The sequence below is a fragment of the Anser brachyrhynchus genome (assembly GCF_964034855.1).
Source record: "Anser brachyrhynchus genome assembly, chromosome: 6".
Lineage (NCBI taxonomy): Eukaryota > Metazoa > Chordata > Aves > Anseriformes > Anatidae > Anser > Anser brachyrhynchus.
In genome coordinates, this window is record NC_137700.1 from 16,411,360 (window position 1) to 16,433,204 (window position 21,845).

At 37.4% G+C, this 21,845-nt stretch overlaps 2 protein-coding genes across 35 annotated transcripts in view; one reads left to right on the forward strand and one right to left on the reverse strand.

The window, feature by feature from the left end:
* The window catches only part of PHYHIPL (phytanoyl-CoA 2-hydroxylase interacting protein like), a 129,135-nt gene extending 124,494 nt beyond the window's left edge, over positions 1-4,641 (forward strand). For all 11 annotated transcript variants that reach the window (XM_080598593.1, XM_080598592.1, XM_080598595.1 and 8 more), the window contains 2 exons: positions 79-196; positions 3,384-4,641. In XM_080598593.1, the coding sequence (XP_080454719.1) occupies positions 79-196; positions 3,384-3,918 (653 nt within the window). In that variant the 3' untranslated portion in view covers positions 3,919-4,641. The remainder of the gene's footprint in view (positions 1-78; positions 197-3,383) is intronic.
* Positions 1,043-21,845, reverse strand: part of FAM13C (family with sequence similarity 13 member C) — a 137,257-nt gene continuing 116,454 nt past the window's right edge. For 15 of the 24 annotated variants that reach the window (XM_080598570.1, XM_080598568.1, XM_080598569.1 and 12 more), the window contains 8 exons: positions 20,359-20,440; positions 18,397-18,608; positions 11,908-11,991; positions 10,468-10,647; positions 9,901-9,996; positions 8,461-8,660; positions 7,237-7,338; positions 1,043-6,449 (listed from right to left, as the gene is read on the reverse strand). In XM_080598570.1, the coding sequence (XP_080454696.1) occupies positions 6,326-6,449; positions 7,237-7,338; positions 8,461-8,660; positions 9,901-9,996; positions 10,468-10,647; positions 11,908-11,991; positions 18,397-18,608; positions 20,359-20,440 (1,080 nt within the window). In that variant the 3' untranslated portion in view covers positions 1,043-6,325. The remainder of the gene's footprint in view (positions 6,450-7,236; positions 7,339-8,460; positions 8,661-9,900; positions 9,997-10,467; positions 10,648-11,907; positions 11,992-18,396; positions 18,609-20,358; positions 20,441-21,845) is intronic. The other 9 variants (XM_080598559.1, XM_080598553.1, XM_080598558.1 and 6 more) reach the window with 5 other exon arrangements.

Consider the following 21,845-nt stretch of genomic DNA (forward strand, 5'->3'; position numbering starts at 1 on the left):
AATTATGTCTGTAGTTTTTGAAGAGCATTGTGTTTTTTCTCCCCTCCTATACTAGCAGATTTGTCTTTTTTTCCTCAGATTATTCAAAAGTTCACCTAACACAGCTTTTGGAAAAAGCTGAAGTGATTGCAGGCCGTATGCTTAAACTGTCTGTTTTTTATCGGAATCAGCACAAAGAATACTTTGATTATATCAGGTAAGAAAGTAAACATATGCAAAATTGTTTGGCAAATTACGGTAGTAATGAAAATAAGTAAATGGAGGCAGCTGTGGTAAAGCTGGAGCAGAATGTCTGTGCACTATTGCCAGTTCAGAAGAAGGGAAAAATAAAAGGTAACTAATTTCTTCCACCTTGTCTTGTTCAGCACTTTGATTAGGAAATAAAAGTTTGTGTTTTAGAGCAGGAATTTAAGTACTCACAGAGTCTCCAGCTTCATTAAAGTGCCTATGATATTATAAGTGTTTAGTAGCCAAATACTGCCATTGTATTAAGAAATTCACGGTGAGATGGCTAATAGTATGAATGCACAATTGTATGTATCAGTAAGTGTTTGCCTGTACATAAGAGTTCTATCTATCTCATGTATTTGCTCTCCACATACAATCACCCCTTTTCTGTGCCCAAATGGCGTAACTGGGGCTCTGTAATGCAAACCTTAATTTACAGATCATGTTTGTGTGGGGAGGAGGGATGTGTAGACAATTTGAGAACACTGTGCTTCAGTGGGAATGAATAAATGGGATAGCTGGAGGTAGGTTCCTTATTCCTGCATGGAGAACCAGTGTGACCTTGCACACACAAGCAGAAGCACCATTACAATAGAAAAGACGACATTTCAATGGATGGAGTCACAGCTCACGTACATGACTGAGCAAGAACAGCCACCATGCAGCGGTAACCTTCTGCTGTTAGAAGAAAGTGGTTGAGAGGTAAGTGGCGTGACAACTTCTGTTTCAGGACTGGTGCAGGGGCTGCTCCTGTGCTATATAATGCCAGTTTTAGGTGCGTTTCGCATTAGTACCTGCATAGAACTATTTAAAAAAAAAAAAAAACTGGTGAAGAAACAAAATATTCTGTAGGTTCACCTCCAAATAGCAGAGTCCACCACCCTTGAAAATGTTCCTCTTTGTAGTCATGAGTACATACGGGATTCTAGGATTGTCATATATTCCAGAGCATGGGGTTTCCTCCTTCCTTTGTGCTTTGGGAGAATTACATTGTTGCACATGGATAGAGCTGCATATTCAATGGAGGTAGCAAATTAATTGCATTTTGAGGTCTCTGAGGACCTAGTAAATCTACTGCCATCTTGGACTAGGACTAGATACCAATGAATGGAAATTCCTGTGCTGTTTCTGATTCTCTTACAGCTTTATTTTCAGCTGTGTAATCATAAGGTGCCTGCTCTTGTGTTCACAGAGCTTTAAGACTTGCTACTGAGGTACATTTGTAACTGTGGTTTTGGCCTTTTTCTGCCAAATGTGACGCTTTAATTGATTGCACTGTATCTTTTCCCTCCCTCTTCCTATGGTCTTTCTTGGGTTGATACAAATGAAGACTAAATTTGTTGTCCTTCTGTTAGTGAGTTAAAGAGCCAAAAGGCTGAGTTTTGCCAGGCCAATATAAAGCTAGGATACCTGTAACTGTCTAACAGTGGTCTTTTCTGATCAGAAATGTACTAACGTGGTTGCAAGGGTTAGTCTTGCAAGGTATGCTTCTGAATGGTGTGTTAAAAACCCTAATCACAGACTTCCTTTTAGGAAAAATTCCTTTGTCATACCATTTCTTCCAGGGGCCTCTGTGGTATCATAATTAGTAAATAAGTTTGAAAACACTTATAGGGTAGCTCTAGTAGTACCAATAGCCAATGAGCAACTACCCCTAAATGTAGGAATTTGAAATGTGAGTTTGAAAGTAGCACACGTCGCTGCTGCTTCCCTTGTCTGGAAGTGCAATAGAGCATCTCAGCTCCCTGGGGAAGAGTGACCTATAATTAGCATAATTGGCCACTGGATGTCAGTATCTTGCCACAGAAATAAAGCTGCAAGCCTGTTTTCTTAGGTTGCAGAGAGAGTGGTTATTCAAGCTCATTATTTTTTTTCCTTTGCATTCACTTCAGTCATAATATACCAATTGTATCTCACTCTCCTCCCCTGAGAAGTCCAATGTTTTGCATAATAGGGCTTGAGACAATAACTATTTGAATAGCCCAGAAAAACCTCTGAACTTTAACTTAAGCATAAATTAAGATATGCTTCTGAGAAGACTAGAAATAATGGGGGGGGGGGGGGAGGGGAGGGGGAACACCCAGAATTGGCGACATTACCGTGTTGTTGATTAGAGCTTTCTTACATTGTTACTTGTACGCTGAATGTGTTTGCTTTGACTGCTACCTCCAGCTTAACCAGGTAAATCCTTTTCTCAGAGACAGCACCATTTTACCTGGAGTTGTTGCAAATTTAAAAGAGAGAGAATAAAAACTGTTCTCTCTTGCCTAGTTTCTCCTCTCCTCAAAAAAAAAAAAAAAAAAAGGGGGAGGGGAGATGTAAGACTCTACAACCCCAACACCTCCTTAATCTGTCAACATGTATAAATGCAATCTTTAAGGGTAAAGGTCTTTAAAGGTAAGGTGTTTTTTTTTTTTTTTACAGGACTTAAAAGAGGGAATGTTTCAGTTTTTGGCATTAAATGGTTGCAGGTGCAGAGATAGCCAAGATAATAATACAAGATACAAGCCAAGATAATAATACAAGATATAAATACAAAATCTGAATGTAAAAGAATAAAAATGTATAAAACATAATATAAAAAAAGAATAGCAGATATCAGACAGTATGTTCCTTCCTATAATGTCTCTGAGAAACATAATTCAGAAAGAAACATAATTCAGAAATAACTTTGGCAGCTTTCCTACATGAACTATATACTGCCTATGCTAAAAATATGCATTAACTAACAGTAGGTTCAGCATACTGAGATTCACTTGCCATTTTCAACATGTGATTAAACTGAAATATGTTTATTGTTAGAATTTTAGTGGAAAGCTGAACAGATCAGCTAATGGAAGCTATTGGTGCTTTGGGGACTTTTTGGTTTGTGCTATTGTTTGCCTTCTTTCATATAATACTGAGCCAGCTCACAGCTGACAGAGCAGGTAGACTGGAAATGCAATTCTTTTCCCTTGAGCCGGACTTAACGCTACCCCTTTCTGAGTCTGGCTTCACTTGAGTTTCTTGGTCTGAAAATCGTGACACTAACCACAGGTCTCAGTTAATGGTTTTCCTTTGTGTCTCTTCTGAACTGTTACTGAACAGCATGAAGTCCTAACTTATCACTCTCTTAATGTGTTACACAATAAACAACAGCAGTCATTCATTTGTAGAGAGCACCACGGGAACGCTCTGCAGCCTTCTGTTAAGGATAACAGTGGCAGCCATGGCTCTCCAATCAGCGGGAAGTTGGAAGGCATCTTCTTTAGCTGCAACACTGAGTTTAACACTGGGAAACCACCACAGGATTCACCATACGGAAGATACAGGTTTGAGATTGCAGCTGAAAAACTCTTCAACCCAAATACTAACTTGTATTTTGGAGACTTCTACTGCATGTACACAGCCTACCACTATGTCATTCTCGTTATCGCCCCTGTTGGATCGCCAGGAGACGAATTCTGTAAGCAGCGCCTTCCTCAACTAAATATAAAAGATAATAAATTTCTGACCTGTGATGAAGAAGATGGTGTAATGGTTTACCATCATGCCCAGGATGTTATTCTGGAAGTAATTTACACTGATCCTGTGGATCTCTCCCTCGGCACAGTTGCAGAAATTACTGGTCACCAACTAATGAGCTTGTCTACTGCAAATGCAAAGAAAGATCCCAGCTGCAAGACCTGCAATATCAGTGTTGGACGTTAAAAATTCCCTTGTTACTTAGGAGCCTTCAAACCTCTGTTGCCCATTTCCATAGTCAGACATTTTTGTCAGAAGCATGCACATGCCACTGTCACCAAAAGCAAACATGGGTCTTCAAAATCTCCAATAGCGTTTTTAGTATTTCTTCTCTCCCTCCTTCCCTTCTGTTCACCCAATGCTTTAAATGATTAGAAGTCCTGGATTTTTTTTTTTCCTGGCAACCATTTATACCTAGATGCTGCAAAAAATGTTTTCTGTTTCTTGCCAAACGTAACAAAATCCTATATAAACTGCTTTAGCAAAACAAAAATAACGGCTTAAAAATGGTGTTTAAATATGCATTCATTTTAACTACTGAACAAATACTGGGATAACTCCAAACAGCATGAAAGGTTGTAACTGCAGCATGATTTAAATTTCAAATCCTAGAAATGTCAGCACTTACAACGTGTTGTTTGACAGTGTTATTTATGTTATTTATATTAGCTAACTGAAAACAGAAACTGTGTCTTGACATAATAAATATAATAGAAAAATATTTTATTTGTACTGTTGTATAAAATATTATACAATCATATAGAATATATAGATCACATTTTAATATCAATTGTATACATGTCATGAAATCATTTTCCCTTATCAAAGATGTAGTTTGTAAACTTCAAATAGCTCTGTATCTGTTCCTGTTGCTCTAGATGACTTTAATTAAAACAGATTTACGAAGGAGACCATTCTGATTCATAAAAGTTACAAATTATTAAATCAGTACACTGAAACAACAAACCTCTAAGAAATAAAAAAATCATTTTTAGTCGTCATACTTTTTCCTCCAAGCTACTTGAAAACAGGTACGTACATCTTCAAAATCATGCTGAGCCATTACATACAATATAAGTACAAACGTGGTTAGTACATAATAGGCTTTATAAAATGAAATTTTTCTTACCAAGATAGATAGAAAACAGGTTGCTTATAATATGTGGTCAATACAAAATGACAGTTAAAGCAGAACACTAAACATGATTCAACTTTCTGAAGTCCCTTTTTCTGTTTTCATTCTTCCTTCCTTTATGTCTGGGATAGGTATTTCCCCGAAGCCCTGGTTTTCATTTGCAGTACAAAAATGTTGATAAGCCTTCTGTTAACAGTTCACTTTTAACACAAATGGTTTATCACAAATAGTGAAAAAAAAACACCTTAATATTACAAAGTGTGGTGCTCTGAAAGTTAAGAAAGACGCATAATTCCAATGGAAAAATATCTTTTTTATAATCTTATTTATAGTAAATGAGAAGTCTAGCGTTCCTCATCAGATAACTGTGACACTCAATTATATACCATGTACTTTAATCTATCCAAAATATCTTAGCATAATGCAATAATCTAGTCTTGTCTTTTTTTAATATATATATATATATATGGTAATTTATAACACAGGAAATAGTTTGACGTTTTACAAAGTGCATGCTTCTAAACGAGCTTTGGTAATTAGAAAAGCAAATTAGCATCAGGCAAAATAAAGTGCAAAAGTTCAATACAGAAATGAAAATTAGCATGTAGTTGACCTATTTACTGAATTTTATGTACCACAAGCCAGGTCCTGTAAACCATAGTGAAAAGGACAGCATCCAGTACCTTTGTGTTACTCTTCCCAGTAGACTACCTGTTTATTTTGCCAAATGCATGCTCTTATTTCTGAAAAAAAAAAACCAAACAAAAAACTATCTCCATTTGGCAGTCATATTCCTGCCTTCCTTCCTTTTTTTTTTTTTTTTTTTTTTGCATAGGCAGCATCACTTTGCTCTACTCCCAGAATTATAGACCAAATCCTGTCACTGGTTTTGTGTACGCACCTTTCTTTGAAGCTACTGGAATTGAATGGCAACTCTGTCTTGAAAGCCAGTGTATGTTCATGAGTGAGTTTGTTTGGTTTAAGCTCATGGTTCCTTTAATCTAGCAAATCAGCACATTGAGAACCAACAGCAATAGTTAATTACAGTGCGTGTAAATCCTGCTAAGAAATGGGTGGTACATTACCAAATACTAAGCTATACTAGAAACCTGGAGAACAGTTCCTCACACTTTTTAAACCTAAGAACAGGTCAAACTGAGTCTGAACAATACTTCAATGTCATTTGAATTTCTAACATTTTCACAGTGCACTTCAAGGCTTTTTCAAAAGGAAAAATATATATATATATTATAGTTCACTCACCCACACTTAATATTCTCGTATATTGCTGTCCTCGCTCATCCCAGCTTGTATAATTGGTAAAGTGCATCAAAAAATCTCAGTGTGTCAAATAATTGTGCTGCAGACCAAGACCTGTAAGACAACCGCCTCTTTTTTGTTGTTGTTATTGTTCTTGTTTGTTTTGCTAGAGAATAACACCACTTCATTGCATTAATTTCAAATTGTTTTGGAAACATCATGCTTACTGATGAGAACCTCTAAGAGCCTGATTTTGGCTTTTGTGTGCTTGTATTCAGAGTATTCCTCTGCCATTGGTACACGATCTTCTTTTAGAGGACTCCTATTAAAAGCAAATAAAAGTACAATCACTTCCATGACTAAACAGAGAAACAGTCTTTAAAGTGAATTCTGCAACAACTAATGAGGTTGGGGTCAGATGTATATTTTTTTCCTAGAAGTAGGTGAGTAAAGTTAATTTGACAGGGCCAAAAAAAACCAAAAACAACCTCTCATAGACAGAAATGAAATGGATTTTAAATATTAACGTTTCCTATATGAGGTAATTTTCTTTCTAGTCAGCTATGCAAGTGTAAGTACTTCATTCTAAGGGGAAGTTCGTTATTAGGCATTGCTTTGAAAACTGTTACTAGACTACTACCTTTTCAGCAAAAGTTTGTTAAATAATGGGAGGAAGACAACCAAAAAGTGAAAAGTAATATTTATGAGTGAAAGAAACAGTAGTTAGTTTTTTATATCTAGCCTTTTAGAGATGGCCAAACTTCCCAGTGAAGTCCCTAGAGATTGACATCTTCAGGAAGCCTCTTTAGCAGACTCTCTACACCTCAGGAAGATCCTGTGCTGACATGCTGCATGGTTTATGTCTAGTACAGGCATATTCTGAGAAGATCCCCAGAGCCAGATGGCCATCAGGGTTGCCCACATCCTCAACTTAACAGGGAGCTGGCCATCTCCACAGAGACCCGTCACCTCCCTGTTACCTTCCAGTTCCAGACTGCATTTTCTTTGGCCTGCTCACCTAAGAGTACCTGCTCTAGTAGAAACAAACATGTCTGCATAGGTGCCCAGAGGGGAAAAGGAGAAGGAATTTGTGAAGTTGGTTTATTTACCTTCCTGTCTGCTTGTAGAATTGTTCTTCAAACTCTCTCAGAGCCTTGCGAAGCCTTTTTTTATCTGCTCTTGTTTCTCGGAGATGTTCAAGTAGAACAGGCCTGTAAAACAGAGGCAAGACCATGAAAACCCCATGCACCGGGAATCCCCGTAAAAGCCATGGTTTTGGGCAATAGTCAGGCTTCTGCTGTTGGCCACGGCAGGTGCTCATCTCAGTGCCCCCAAGCAATCTAACATATCCCTCCAAGTACGGATATCACTGCTTGTACAATCAGTCACGTGATTAAACAGTTGTGTTCCTTCCCATTTACTACTGTTAGTCTCATCCTTCTAATAAAGTGAAGGCAGAGACTCTGTGGACAACATGGCAAGAAAAGCTTTTCAGGACTGAGGCTTGTTAGTGGGCTCAATCCTATGTGGAGTTAAGGGACTTGACAGGGCTCAGTGGCTTACAGCAAACTCCTTACATTCTCTTGCTCTTAATAAATAAAGTCAATAGCAAAGCCCTACTCTGAAAAGCAACTGTTACCAAATATTACTGTGATTCAGTAATACTGCCAGTGGTACCCAGAATATTATTTTTTCTCTTTTAGGATATGTTTTAGTTGGTATTATTTGGAGAATAAGGTTTTTTTTAAGCAGAGAAATAATTCTGCTTGTTTTGCTATATCCCCTACTATATTTTTCCCTAAGAACACAACACACAGAAATATCTTCACAGAATTTGTGAGCACACTGCTGCATACATAGTTGTGTTACACAGGAAAACAGAACTTTAATTTACTGTCACTTTTGGTAGAACCTAGTCAGTTTATAATGTATGCATCTAAGTGATACCAACCAAAACCTGAGAAAAAGATAATAGCCCATATGTTATGAGAACATACCTGGTCATGGAAAGCATATTCAGAGCTGAATAATAACAGCCTATGTGCATCTTGAGACCTGTTGCCTCACGCAACCTGGAATTTTTAAATACAAATCCGGAGGACGTTTTTGTTTTGTTTTTAATGGAGAGCAGGAGAGTGTTGTTAATTTTTCTGGGTATCCAGACACCAATAAATACCCTCGTTGCAAGGAATAATAAGATTTTACACACATGGAGTGGTCTCTCATGGACATATAATGTGTATTTCTCCTATTTAACAAGTATAGATCATGCTTCATTTGCAAATTCTTTACAAAATATTTTAAAACATCCATGACAAAAAGACAGAGCTCACATTGTTGCCTCATGTAAGTTGGACATAGACAGGGCTGTTTGTCTGAAAACTTTCTTTTCATCTAGAGGTGAAACATATGCAGGCTCGCTCTCCTCCTGAGAGTAACACAGATGCTCATCAACAGGGAGGCAAGATATTGGACCAGATGATAGCTCATGGCTGCTTTGAGAACGGTCTTCATCGGAGTCTTCTTCTTCCTGCTTGTAAAATATAAGCATTATCAAATTAGTCATTTACATTACAATATAACAACTAATAGGATGACAACACAAAGAATTTGATGTTCATTTCCTGGATGTATTCACTGAAAAATCACAGATATTGAAAGCTCTACCCAGTTCTACCTGAGAGTTCATGAGAACTCTCATGGGGCTTGCTGAGCTACTGGGTATTGTTCACTATGGCTAAACAGGACGGAAGCTGACCTTGTTTCTGAGTACCTCCCAGCCATCGATTTTCTTTTTACTCAAAAGCCTTTACAAGTAGAAATGATTTAAAGAGCACTCTGTATTTACGCAAACACTGCAGTCTTGCTAGAACTTGTACTGCTCTTAAATACCATCTAATGCTTTTATTAAGCCCAGAAATTATAGCTATAACATGCATTGGAAGTAGACATTTTACATTTGGTTTTATAGCTACAAATGTTAACTACTAAAACAGATTGATGTTGCTGTCTTCCCCACATTCCTTCAGCCTCGTAAGAAATTTGGGCTTTTGAAATGAGGGTTTAAATGTGAAATTGTGGAGCGAAGCTCCTAAAAACTAAGTAACACCTTCAGTTACCTTCAGTTGCATTTTGAAATGAAGTGTCCATGTGCACTTGTTTAAGGATTTAGACCAGGATTTTCAAAGAAATCTAAAGCTCCACTGATCTCTAGCAGGACAATAGTTCATAATTTTTAAAATTAACCCAACTAAATTTGGAACTCCACCACCTCTACTCACAGTGAGACCATTACTGTTAAATTACATTGATATATTATTAATCAAAGTACTACAAGTGATATTTATGTGCGACATGTTTAATGAAAGCTTTTTTTAACAAAATTTAGCAGCTAGTTACAGTGACAGTATAGTGCTTTATGATAGGTTTCATTTTATGTTGTATACATCAGCTGTAGTAGAAAACTGACAGCCTTTGATCTCTTGCCCAGTGATCTGAAACAATTGCCTCCAGAACTGCTGCCTTACATTACAACCTCCGGTATGGTTGGAAGATGAATTTACAGAGCATTTGATCTAGCTGAAATATAAACACTGTTTTAACTAATAAGCAGATTCTTTAAATAGCACTAGTTATATTGCTGCTAAATTGGTACAAATACCAATACAAATACAATTGGTACAAATACCAATACAGTACCAAATACAGGTACAAATCAAACACTGCATTCAGCACATTTTCTTCACAATGGCTATGAATTCTTTCCAACTTACAATTGTTGTGATCAAAGATGGAGTTGCAAGAAGCTTCTTGATAATTCTATATCTGTCGTAAAGAGGCTTCATAAGACTCTTTTCTTGTTTAGTTACCTAAAGAGAAATCATAATAAAATATACTTCTCCAAAATGAAAAATAAATAAATACATTCCTCATTTGTTCCTGTAAAGCTGAGAAAAGTCTTAGAAAGAAATACTATTGTGTATTTTGCTTCCATAGGGATTCCATGTGAACTGTAGCACAAAAACAATTTCTAAAAAGAAATTTAGCTTAAATCTGAGTTGTGGGTTAAGTTTCTGGTAGTTTTCTTGTAATCCCAGCCAAGCATACTCCATTCAAATTAGCCTTTTGATAATGATACAGAATGATACTTGTTAAATGGCAAGGTATGTCACGGCCTGCTAGGTCAAACATTTCAAGTACTAAGTCTTGAGTATTCAGTAGTCAATGTTCATGCATTGTGAAAAATCCTTTTTCTGCTTCCCTGGGACAACTCTCTGATAGCAGAGATGCACCTGTTCTGTTGGCTAACCTCACCAGAATGCCTCTGCCTGGGCACTCACTCTGTAAGCTGTCATCCTTGCATGTCTTAAAACCAAACACGAGCTTCCCGAGATGCTCTTTCCTGGGCCCTGCCAGCTCTGAACTGGGCACAGAGCCTGTGCTCGACACTGAGCTTGGGCCTTGCTGGCCTCACTCTCCAGCTGTTCTTGGTGACCAGGATGCACGCAGAATCTCCAGCCCTTTCACACAGGAAAATACATTAATATAGATACAAATATTAAAATTTGCTTCTCTAAAATACATGATTATTTAAGTATGCAACTCTAACTGTTCAGTCTACAGATTGCTTATTTTCAGGAACAACAAAAGATGTAAAAATCTTTTCTAACTTCCATTTCCCTGCTTTAAATCTCTGAGCTTTCTGTGACCTTAAGTCAGAGCTGTTTGGCAGATTCAAGATTGGTGCATGGCTGCTTAGCATCACTGATCATCTCTTCCATTATGCAATTAGCATTTTCTTTCTCAGATGGTTAGAGCTGCCTCTACCTTGGGAAGAAACACCCTCTCTGTACTCCATGCTACAGAGCATGCCCTATTATTCTCTTCTCTATCTTTGGATTTTCAAGTCTCAGTCGTTTGTATATAGCACTAATAACTCATTTCTTTCTTGTTCTCCTTAGGAAAAGTCATTTCTTCAGACCCTTCCTACATATTCTCTCCATCCCTCAGCTCTCATTCAAAGCCTAAAGAGGCTTATTAATTATTAAAAATTATTTTATCCAAGATGCACAGAGATCAGATTCAGATCACGGTAATTTTGAGAGCTGGCATATTTTTGGACACTTGCTGGTGCCACTCCACGTTTCCTCTACCACAACAATTACAAGGCAGAAACAGAAACAGACATAAGAATACAGGCATTCCTACACATCAAATAGGAATTCCAGGGATTTGCATAGACACATTTTCAAATCATCATCTAACCAATGTTGGAAATTTTTTGTTTTGTACCTACATTCAGCATTGAAAACCCTTTAATACAGAGTTCTTGAAATGATTTAATTAATATTTTTAAGTGCTGCTGTGAAAAAAAGGAAAACAGATGACAGGCTATTTATTTTTTTATTTCATCTCTGATGTTGCCCTACAAACCTTTCTCAGCTGCTAAATATTCTAATCTTTTGTATGCTGTAGCACAGCTGCAGTATGTATGAGCCAAGTCTGATATGGATATATAATTCTCCATTTTTATCGTAAAAATCTGCAACTTCTAGTCATGAGGAGAGATACAGGACCACTCGAAACTTGCCTTTTTATTTTTTTTTAATATAAACCAAATTCATAAAGCAGTAATTTATATCTGAAAATTAGTTTGAAATAACTAACATTATGTTAATCATGGAAAAATAATCTAAATATATTTAATACATGAGTCCAAAAATACTTGGTAGTGAAATTAAATAAGTTTTAATTTACCTATCTTTCCATGGTATACTTACAGGCCGTCCATGAATACTCTCAAAATATAGTAGGCATTTCTGAAGATTGATTTTTTCCAAAGCCATTTGCTTTTTTGTCATATCCTATTTAAAAAAGTTATGTATGAAATTATGAGTCAGGATTTCATGACAAGGGTACAGGTAGGTATTTGCTCAATAACCTGCGCTCCCCAAATAAACATTAACACTGAATTCTGTTTCTGTCCACCCTCAGATCAACAGGGACTTGGCACTGACTTGGTAAGAACAGAATCCAAATTTACGTGACTGACGTTTTAAATGGATTGCGAATACGTTACCTACCCAGTCAAGGCCTAATACAGAGCTGATGAAATCTATAGAGGTACTTCTAGCAAATAGAGTAGGTTTTAGGTTAGGCGTTTACCAGTAAGAAATATACCGTGTTTACTTTGTCTCACCAAAGTGGAGTCTTTGTGGCCAGAACTTGTACTCTTTCTCCTGTAGAAAGATGCAAAAATGAAAATGTACTGGAAGGTTGGAATCTTCCTGTTAACTGTCATTCTATGATGATCTAATATTTTATTTCCTTGATTTTTTTTTTTTCAAAATGACTGTTCTATAAAAGCAGTTAAACAAGCTTAAAATTAGGAAATGATACTAGGCTAATGAAAAAACACTGCATCCTTATCTGGAGAACTTCAAAGGGTACAAACTATGGTCTTATTCAATAAGGCAATGATCTTCACGAGTTGCTGGATCAGAGCCTGTATCTGAAAAAAAAAAAAAAAAAGAAGTATCTGGGAAACAGATGTTGACAGAAAGTCTAAAAAAGCAGAGTTTTTTGCTTGACTATCACAACCAGATTGAATGTATATGGGGTGTATCTTGTGGGTTGGGTTTTGGGAAGGTGGGCTCACAAAAAAGACTACAGCATGTGAGTGGAATGTATTGACACTGAGGTCCCATGGATATCAGTACTTTCCTAGAACTTTTTCTGATGCTTAGGTAATGTTTATAAATGGTTGTAGTAAATGAAAAATTAAAGAAGTACTTTTCTCATCCATCCTAGGGAGAAAGCTGTTAATGAGAACAGTATGTTACTAGCTTCTATTTGCAAGATCAGTTTGTAAATCATACAATTCTCTATTATATATTAAACATGATTTAGTTGCAACAAATAATTGCAACAAAATCATTCTAGACACAACACTTAAAAACTTGCAAAAATGCAGAGAGGACATTGCTCAACTTTTTAATTATTCATTGAGAAGGAGAAGTAGATTTGCCTTGGCTAGTAAGGGATGAAGAACAGAAGTTTCAGCTACGCAAACACAACACATTTACTGGGTGGAATGATAGATTTACAATGAAATCTTTAAGTAACCAAACATTGTGATACCATGGTTAAAACCCTCCAAAGTTGAACATACTAGAAAAAGGTGCTATCCTTAAAATGAAAGGGAACAATAGCTCGATCAGCCAACAGGAAATTCAGCTGGATAGTGTGCATCTGTAGAACTGCTATGGAGAAGCTGCAGAGAGTGCAGCACTGTTCTAACAATGGTAGCAGCTCTGGGCTTCATCCCCAGTCACACCTGTTTTGCTCTCCTGGGCTGAATGCTTAACAACTACGGATCCCACAGGTATAGGATTCCTTCTAAAGTGAAGACTCACAAGTGACGCAGTTTATTTTTGTTCAAAATCACCATATAAAGCACTGGTAGCAGAAAAAGGAATGATGTTTTTTTGGCAATGTGATTTATTAGTGGTGGTGATACAGTAATATAGGTGTCTGGTGCAGAGAACACAGTATTTAGCTGCTATTTCTCTCTTCTTCTCTCAGTTTCCTCCTTCTCCCAACAAAATCTGTTCCTGACAGGTGCACATTTGCATCTGGGTTGAAACAACAAGGAGCACATGAAGCTAATGTAATTTTCATAGAATCACGGAATATCCTGAGTTAGAAGGGAACCAGAAGGACCATCAAGTCCAACTCCTGCCTCCACACAGGACCACCCAAACCCTATGTCTGACAGCATTGTCCAAATGCTTCTTGAACTTTGGTAGGCTCGGTGCCATGACCACTGACCCGGGGAGCCTGTTCCAGTGCCCGACCACCCTCTCAGTGGAGAACCTTTACCTGATACAGGGCCCTAAAATGGAGCCCTGTAGAACCACACTAGTGACTGCCACCAGCCTGACGTAACCCCATTTACTGGAACCCTTTGAGCCCCTGTGGTCTGTGCCAGATCACAACAGATCTCTCTATAAGTTAGGGCCAAGTGTTCAAAGGCTTGGAGCAGAGCTCATCCACCACAGTGAAGTAATGTGCAGAAGAATGGAGTGGGGGTGTGAGGATACCTTTCTGCAGGAAGTCAATGACTAGGTTTTATTTATTGACGTACTGGAGAAGTATTTTTAATCATTTGCGTCTTCTTTTCAAATATATATCAAACCCTGAAGAAGCAATGCTTTTCAAATACCAAAGGAGAGCCTTGCAATTCATTTCTTCAGGAACATGACCTTTACTGTTTATTGCCCGAATGCAAAAACAGTGCAGAACCTCTAATCACATTTGTTCTTAAAGATCTGCATGAGTGACTCACTCCAAAATTATCTGCCATTCACATTAAGAGAAGAGCTGCTAACTAGAATTTTGGAGTATTATAAAACAGCTACCTATTTTATTTATTGCTAGTTCTGCAATTAATACAAGATTAATTCTTTTAAAAACTATTAAGCCTGAAGCAGTTGAATGCTTAGGAGGAAACAGAGAGTGATCATTAATATTGATTATACACATGAGAAACAATCTCAAGAGTGTTTAGCATTTGGGCTTATTTCATTAGATCATTTCATTAGCAATCTCAAGACGAGTTTGTATTCAGCTAGGCTTGAACAAAATCAGAGAAGGCAACTGGAATCACAAACTTCAGAATTGTCTGGAACATCTTAGGACTGTAGGCTGTACACAGCAACATGAAATTCAATGCTAATTTAAACAAAAGCTGCTTTATAGCCCATGAAATTATTAACTGAAATGGGTCTATAATGAGAGGACAGATACATAAAGGTAAACAATCTAAGAAAATACATAAATAAACCACCAGCTCCCATAGACATACCAGGAGCTGGTGATAGTACAAGTCATTGCCCCTTTTTGGGTTACGGAATCATTCACAGGTCAGTCTCTATTTTCCCTAAGTCTTCTAATTGAATAACTTTACTCAGGCTTTTGGGGGAGGAGAGGGGAGGGGATGTTTTGTTCTGAGAACCACATTCTGCTATTACATATTCAAATTTTGTGATTTGTCATTTTTAGACATACTGGATCATTCAGGATCTTATATCCCTTCTGTGTGTCCCACCTTCCTCACATTTTTGACTTTTTGTTAGGATGACTGTTGAATATCTGATGAATAAAATGTCCCTCAAAGTGATTTCACCTCTTTGGCCTAAAAATGAAAATTCTGTGATCTATGAATCCCATTGTCAATTCCAGTCAGTGAAATATTTACCAAGCCCAGTTTCACAAGTCCCGCCCCTTCCCCCCTGCCCCCTCCCCCCCCTCCAAAAAAAAAAAAAAAAAAGCTAAAAAGCTACTATTTAGATTACTATTAATCCAGTTCACATTCTGGTACAGGATCTAAAAGTTATATACAAAATAAAATGTTTCACACAAAGATTATCTACAGTAACAGCACAGCTGCATGTAGCTTAAATGAAGCCTTTGATCTTTTCTGTAACTAGCCGACATCCTTGATTCATTTCGCATCACCACTGCTGTAAAGCTCTTTCTCCCCCCAAAGTCCCAGATCACTCATAAATAAAAATCAATCATATTAATGTTAAACATAAGGATCTACTGAAATACATTATCTTGAAATAAATCAATTCAGCTTCATATTACTCCTTTTCAAGCCTCTGTTCCATAGTGATTCCATATAACTATTATCAAACACCTTTACTATCAAATGGATAATTCTTTCTACACAAATTCTCTCTACAGAAATGCTGGAAGAAAATAAATTAAAATGTGCAAATGAACCTTTAAAAAATTTGAAAATATTAACTATTGCAAAAAATTCATGTACATTACAGAATTCTTCATGAGAAACTTTGAAGACAGCACTGCCATTGCACAGAATTAGGATGTTCTCAATCGGAAAATAAAGAGAAGCCCAGTTAATCAGTGACTGAGACCCCCAGCCAACTTACTCTCTTCCTTGTAAAAGAGGTTTTCTAGAAAGGATTTCCTCATTGACATCTGTTTTGGAGTCATCTGATTTGATTCTTTGCATAACAAAAATTTTAACAACTAAAAATATTTTCATATACAGTCTGTACTGTTGTGGCTTTAGGACTATATATAGAACTGTATGTTTTTGTTGTTGTCTTTTGTTTTCTTACAACACTTTTTCCATTACAAGTTTTCAAAAAATGTAGTTTATAAAAAAAAAGAATTAAAAAGTCCGTCATGTATGCAGAACTCAAAATTTCAGTTACAGAGCATGGCATAGTTTTGCACGGTTCTAATTTTAATACACTAACTGAGTGTTAAGAACCAAGAATAAAACCAAAACAAAATAAATTTAAAATTACCTCTGCTGTGTACCTTCTGCTATTGAAATTGAACCAAAATCATTTCTTAGTGTTAGAATGTTCTAGCATAGTTTAGCATTTTGTTCTTCTTCACTTGTCTTTGTCTCTCTCAACCCCTCCCCCCTTTTTCTTTCAGCAGCCACAGTCTAGATGTTACTGTCAATGTTTGGATTTCAAGAACCTTTGGGAACAGAATTTGTTGTCGTGCTTAGATATACAGCACTAGGCATAGCAACATCATTTGGTGGTAAAAAATAGTAAAACTAAACTAAACTAAACTACTCTTTTTATGAAAAATATGTATTGCAGAACAACAGATTTATACAAATCCTAAAATGTCCCAGGAGTATGGAGGTACAGCAGAATTTTAAACTAGGTACTAGTTTGAAAAAAAAGTAATTAGATGCCCGGCACATCTCATGGAATATGAAATCGTCTCTTAAATTCAGGAGAACAATTGAGAATGTGGAAGAGCAGGGGCAATATCAACACAAGTAAATGTACCAGATCAGAAGGGCAGAGCAGCCTGGATAGTTGTGCTATCCGTGTGATCTTAATGCTATCGACTGGACAAACAGTTTCGGCTTTTCTCAGGTGCAAGGGGACCTTTACTGTCAAAATTACTTTGCACATGTTCCTAATTCCTCTGCTTCAAAAATACTTGGAAGAGATCCACCAAACAGACCTGCTGGTTTACTTGTCTACTAAGGAGGCACCTTTGGGTCCCATGTAGGAACCAAAGCTGAAGCCACCCTGCCTGCCATTAGAAGATGCTTGGGAGCATTTGAACCCTTGGGTGCATTTGAATCCTGCAATGAAAGACTGAGAAAAATGCACTTTTTTATACAAGCAAGAACTAACTAACTGTTTCAGCCTATATACAGGAGCCAGAAAAAGCCTCCCAGTCTGTCCACGATGAGTCCTCTAGGTGTCCATGGGTGGTCAGGAATAAGAACAAAGCCCTAGTTGAGCCAACGAGCAGTCTGATTTGGGTTTGGATGCAACTTCTAAAACTAGTTTACTGGAGAAGTCCTGGTCCCTTATTCCAGCTAAGGCTCCTCAGGAGGAATAGCACAGAGCTATTCTTTTAAAAGCAAAGCCACTGCCTCAGGCATGCCGTGGGGGAACATGGGGCTGACACTTCAGGAACATTTTTAAACATGCAGTTTCCGTGGACTCAAGATAGGATCACATTTGCAGTCACCATCTTTGATGCATCAGAATGCGCACTTAACGTGCACACAACCTCAACTACGCAGGTTCCAAATACATGTGGCAAATGGTTCTTTACCTGCATCTCTGAGTAAAAAGTGCTTGGCACTATTCAAAAAAACCTTCTGCAACTGATTTTCTGTGCAACTCTTCAGAGAAAAATCACTTCAGAAAACTGCACTAGAGCTCCCATCTTGTTAGAGAGAAAATGCACTGCAGTGCCAGAGGGCACAGGATGCACACCCACCAGCATACGCATTTTGAAAATGCTTGCTCAATTGCTCTTAAAGCCATTTCCCAGCTCCCATTCCCTTTTCAAAGCCTTTGCCATTTTCAGCCTTCATAAGAGTGCCCGACGTGTTCCCACTTGGAAGGCAGAAACGAATACCCATCAAGATAAATTAGTGCCCATAACTTCCTGCTTCGGGAGATCCTCTGCAGGAGAAGCAGGATCAGCAGCTGCTGTGCCTCAATACATTACCAGTATAGATTCAACAGAGGGAGGAGTAACTTTTCAAATGCTTTTTCCTGTGACAGTGAGAATTTGCTAGCTAGCAGCAGGTATCTCCATCTCCCATGAGTAACACAGCCGCTATCTTAGGCTGTAAGCAACACAGTCATGTTGTCATACAGTAGGCTAATACAGCTACACAGCAACTAGTATCTGCTTCAGATGATAAAGCTATGAAAGAAAGAGTCAGATTTGTTAAATACCTTAATAGTCTCTGGAATGTTGAAGTGTTGTCTTTTCTCCTTTAGTCGTCTCAGTACACTGTCCATGGTTTCTTCTACTGATGGAGCTGGTTCCATGCTTGTAGCCTCCCGCGTCCCAGTCTCCTTAGAGGTCCCAGTACTTTCACAATGATCATTTCTTTGGGGTGCTCTGGAGGTACGGTTTTGTTCTTCTGACATTCGGAGTTTCAACTCTGAAAGGCAAATTATTTGGCAAGTAAATAGGTGAGAAATATTTGCAAAGAAGTTTCCTATAACACCATAAGAAAAAGCCATCCCAACTTTTTGCATACAATTATTACACCACAGCTGTGTAGGAAAGTAATTCTGCTTTGCTTCAGCACGGAACATCTTTTAACTGGTTAAAGCAAAATCCATTGAAGGATGAGATGTATCTAGATCAATGACACTTAGGAAAGCACATAGTTACCTCTCCAAACCCATCCTTGACATAAAAGGTGTAAGTTACCATGAAGGAGGACTGAAAAGGCACTGGGTTAATGAGTACAGTCAGGGTAGGAATCAGCACAGAATTTCAGTTGGAATAAGGTTAGGAAAAAGACTCAAAAGGACAAACAGAGCTTCAAAGTATTTGTAGAAGGCTTGTTTTCTTCAGGGCGTAAGGATGCGGAAGCAGAGACCTCTCACTCCCCCAAGTAGCTCCCATAAAAGCAGGCCTTCTTCCTAGCTCATACCTGGCTGGTGCAGGACCTTGGACAAGGCAGAAAATTGCTCGCCCCACACCTGTTAAATTTACTGAAATCTATGCAGTAATGTTTTTGTTTGTTTGTTTTAGCTGTGACAGTCTAAGGACACAGGCCAAGCTTGCAGGGAAAAGTATTAATTTTTATTAAACTCAAAGAGGTAGGAAGAATGGATGAGCCTTACGGTCTTGCGAAAAGACTTATGAGAACTTGAGTGTTTTTCCATTTCAATTGTACCTGTCTCATGGACATTACAGATCTTGCTTCACTTAAAATCAGTGTCATTATTCAGGATAATACAATCAAGGGTGTTCACAGGATGGCTGAGTCAGAGAGATAACTTTCAGAAAGTAAAATATGCTGTTTGGCCACATCCTCTCATTTGCCCTTCCTAAATTTATAACACAAGGTTCAAGGAAAAAAGAATCTAATAACTATGCAGCCTTGGGAGAACTTTCCAGCAGAAATTAACTGAAAGATGAGTTTTTAATTATTTATTTACCAAAATAACAACGTCTACATCTACATTCTCAACTATATCCAAAACACATATGAAATACAATACTAGGATTTAATTAGTAGTGAGAATTCATTTATAATGGAAAAAAAATAAAAAGATGTAGGTAATTTATAAATAGCCTTTAAAAACAATCAATCAATCCTGGCTACATTTTCTCTGAGGGCAAGCACATGATATACCCAAAGACATTAATGGAGCTGTGTGCAGACAGTCAAGGGCAAAATTTGACCTCCAAGACCAAATCAAATGCAGAGAAAGATCTGTTTTTATGGTCAAATAAATAAAAGCTTTAGAGCTATGTAACCTCAGTCCTAAAGAAAATTTTTGCTCCTTCTGTACAAGGAAACTTTTACCTCTCTCATTCAGTATTTTACGTTAATTTTAGTGACCTTGGAACAGCATACACAGTCAGAAAATATTCTCAATAACATTGCCTTTTACATGAATGTTGACATTTATGAGGGACAGATGACGTCTTTTCCTCCTTCCCCTTTTTACCCTTGTTATGAGGATTGACTGACTTAATGTTAACCCCTGCCATCAGGAATCAGGGCAAGTCATGTCACCTAATACCTTTGTTGTCATTAAGAGACTTATTGTCATGCACTAGTGAAAAATAAGCCAAGCATTAAGAACAGAAAACTAATATTAAAACATTCCAGGTGCATTCATGCTGCTTCCAAATGCAGCAAGAAAGTGAAATGAGATGCTATTATGTACCTTTGAGCTGCTTGCGACCTTTGGCCAAATCATTCATCCATTTTAGAACTTCAGGATTCGAAGTTTTGTCACCATGTGAAGGCTGAATGTAAAATAAAAAGGAAGAAAGAAAGAGAAGTAAGGATTACACAATCAGAAAAAGACAGGCACAAACGCATTAAAACCTATCCACATACTGTGCTAAAATATCCATAGTTCCAGCTCCACTATATCATAGCGTTGCACAGAAAATTTGGCTTGGTCATAGCATGAGTTTATCATGGCTTATCTCTCCTCATTGTGGCACAGCACTACAAGGGTCTGAGTATTTTGGCTCTGATTCCAAAAAAAAACATTTCATTGACTAATTGGATAAGTAACCTAAGTGACTTCAAAAGGACTGGTCAAATACCTAATGTTGGTCAGGTTCCTAAGTGATGTGCAGGATGTTAACTGAAGCACTCCATCCCTTGCAGGGATAAGCCTTAACTGCTTTACAACAGGGATTCTTCTGGGAAACAACACTTTAAACATTTCAACTGAACTGCTTAACTAATTAAATGGAAAAAAAAAAAAAAAGCAACTGAGTGATTTCAAAAGCAAGCAACAACAAAAGGTTTGTATATCAGTTCTTTCTTTGCATTTAGAATGCTTCCAGATTAAAATCAATTTACACTGGAATTTCAAAACTCAGATATTTTAAACGGCAAAGAAGTTTTGCAAAATAAAGCCTCTGAAATAATTTCTTCCACATTGTGATGACTATTTCAATATGAAAGTTTACTCCTAGGAGTATATGATGACCACAGGGCAGTACAATTCACAGATGTATGTTTAGATTTGCAGGCATTAATGAGATCACAAGGTAATAATACAATTTGCTCCATTTTCATTTTAACATGGTTATAACATATCACAAATTTTCCTGTTTCATACTGTACACATCTTAGCATCATGGATATTTTATATGTTTATATGACACAATTCACATTACACAGAACTAGCTTGATAATGACCAATGATCTTCAATACATTGCATAGAGCCTCAAACCTCCCCCACCAGTAACACCTCACAATTCCTATTTCTCTTATTTCTTACATCAACTTACAACTTCTATTGGATATTATGCTTTGGAGGTTTACAGGAATCTGCCTGAAAGAAGGAATCTGCCTGAAAGAAGGAATATGCCTGAAAGAAGGAATCTGCCTGAAAGAAGGAATCTGCCTGAAAGAAGGAATCTGCATGGCAGAACAAAAGTTTCCAAGCAAATAACTTCATCCACAAAGTAAATAAGTAGCTTTTCATCTTTTGAACCCTTTTGGTTCACAAGCCTATCAGCTATGTTTAACTGATTTGCACTTCTCACACAGCTAGAAGATGCACATTTTCTAACAAAGATAATCCAAAGGAAATGCAAATTAGTCTCTGCACTACTGAATATACTGAAAGATGATGAAATACATTCCCTCACTAATTATTTTCCAATTTCATAATTTGTTTTGCATAA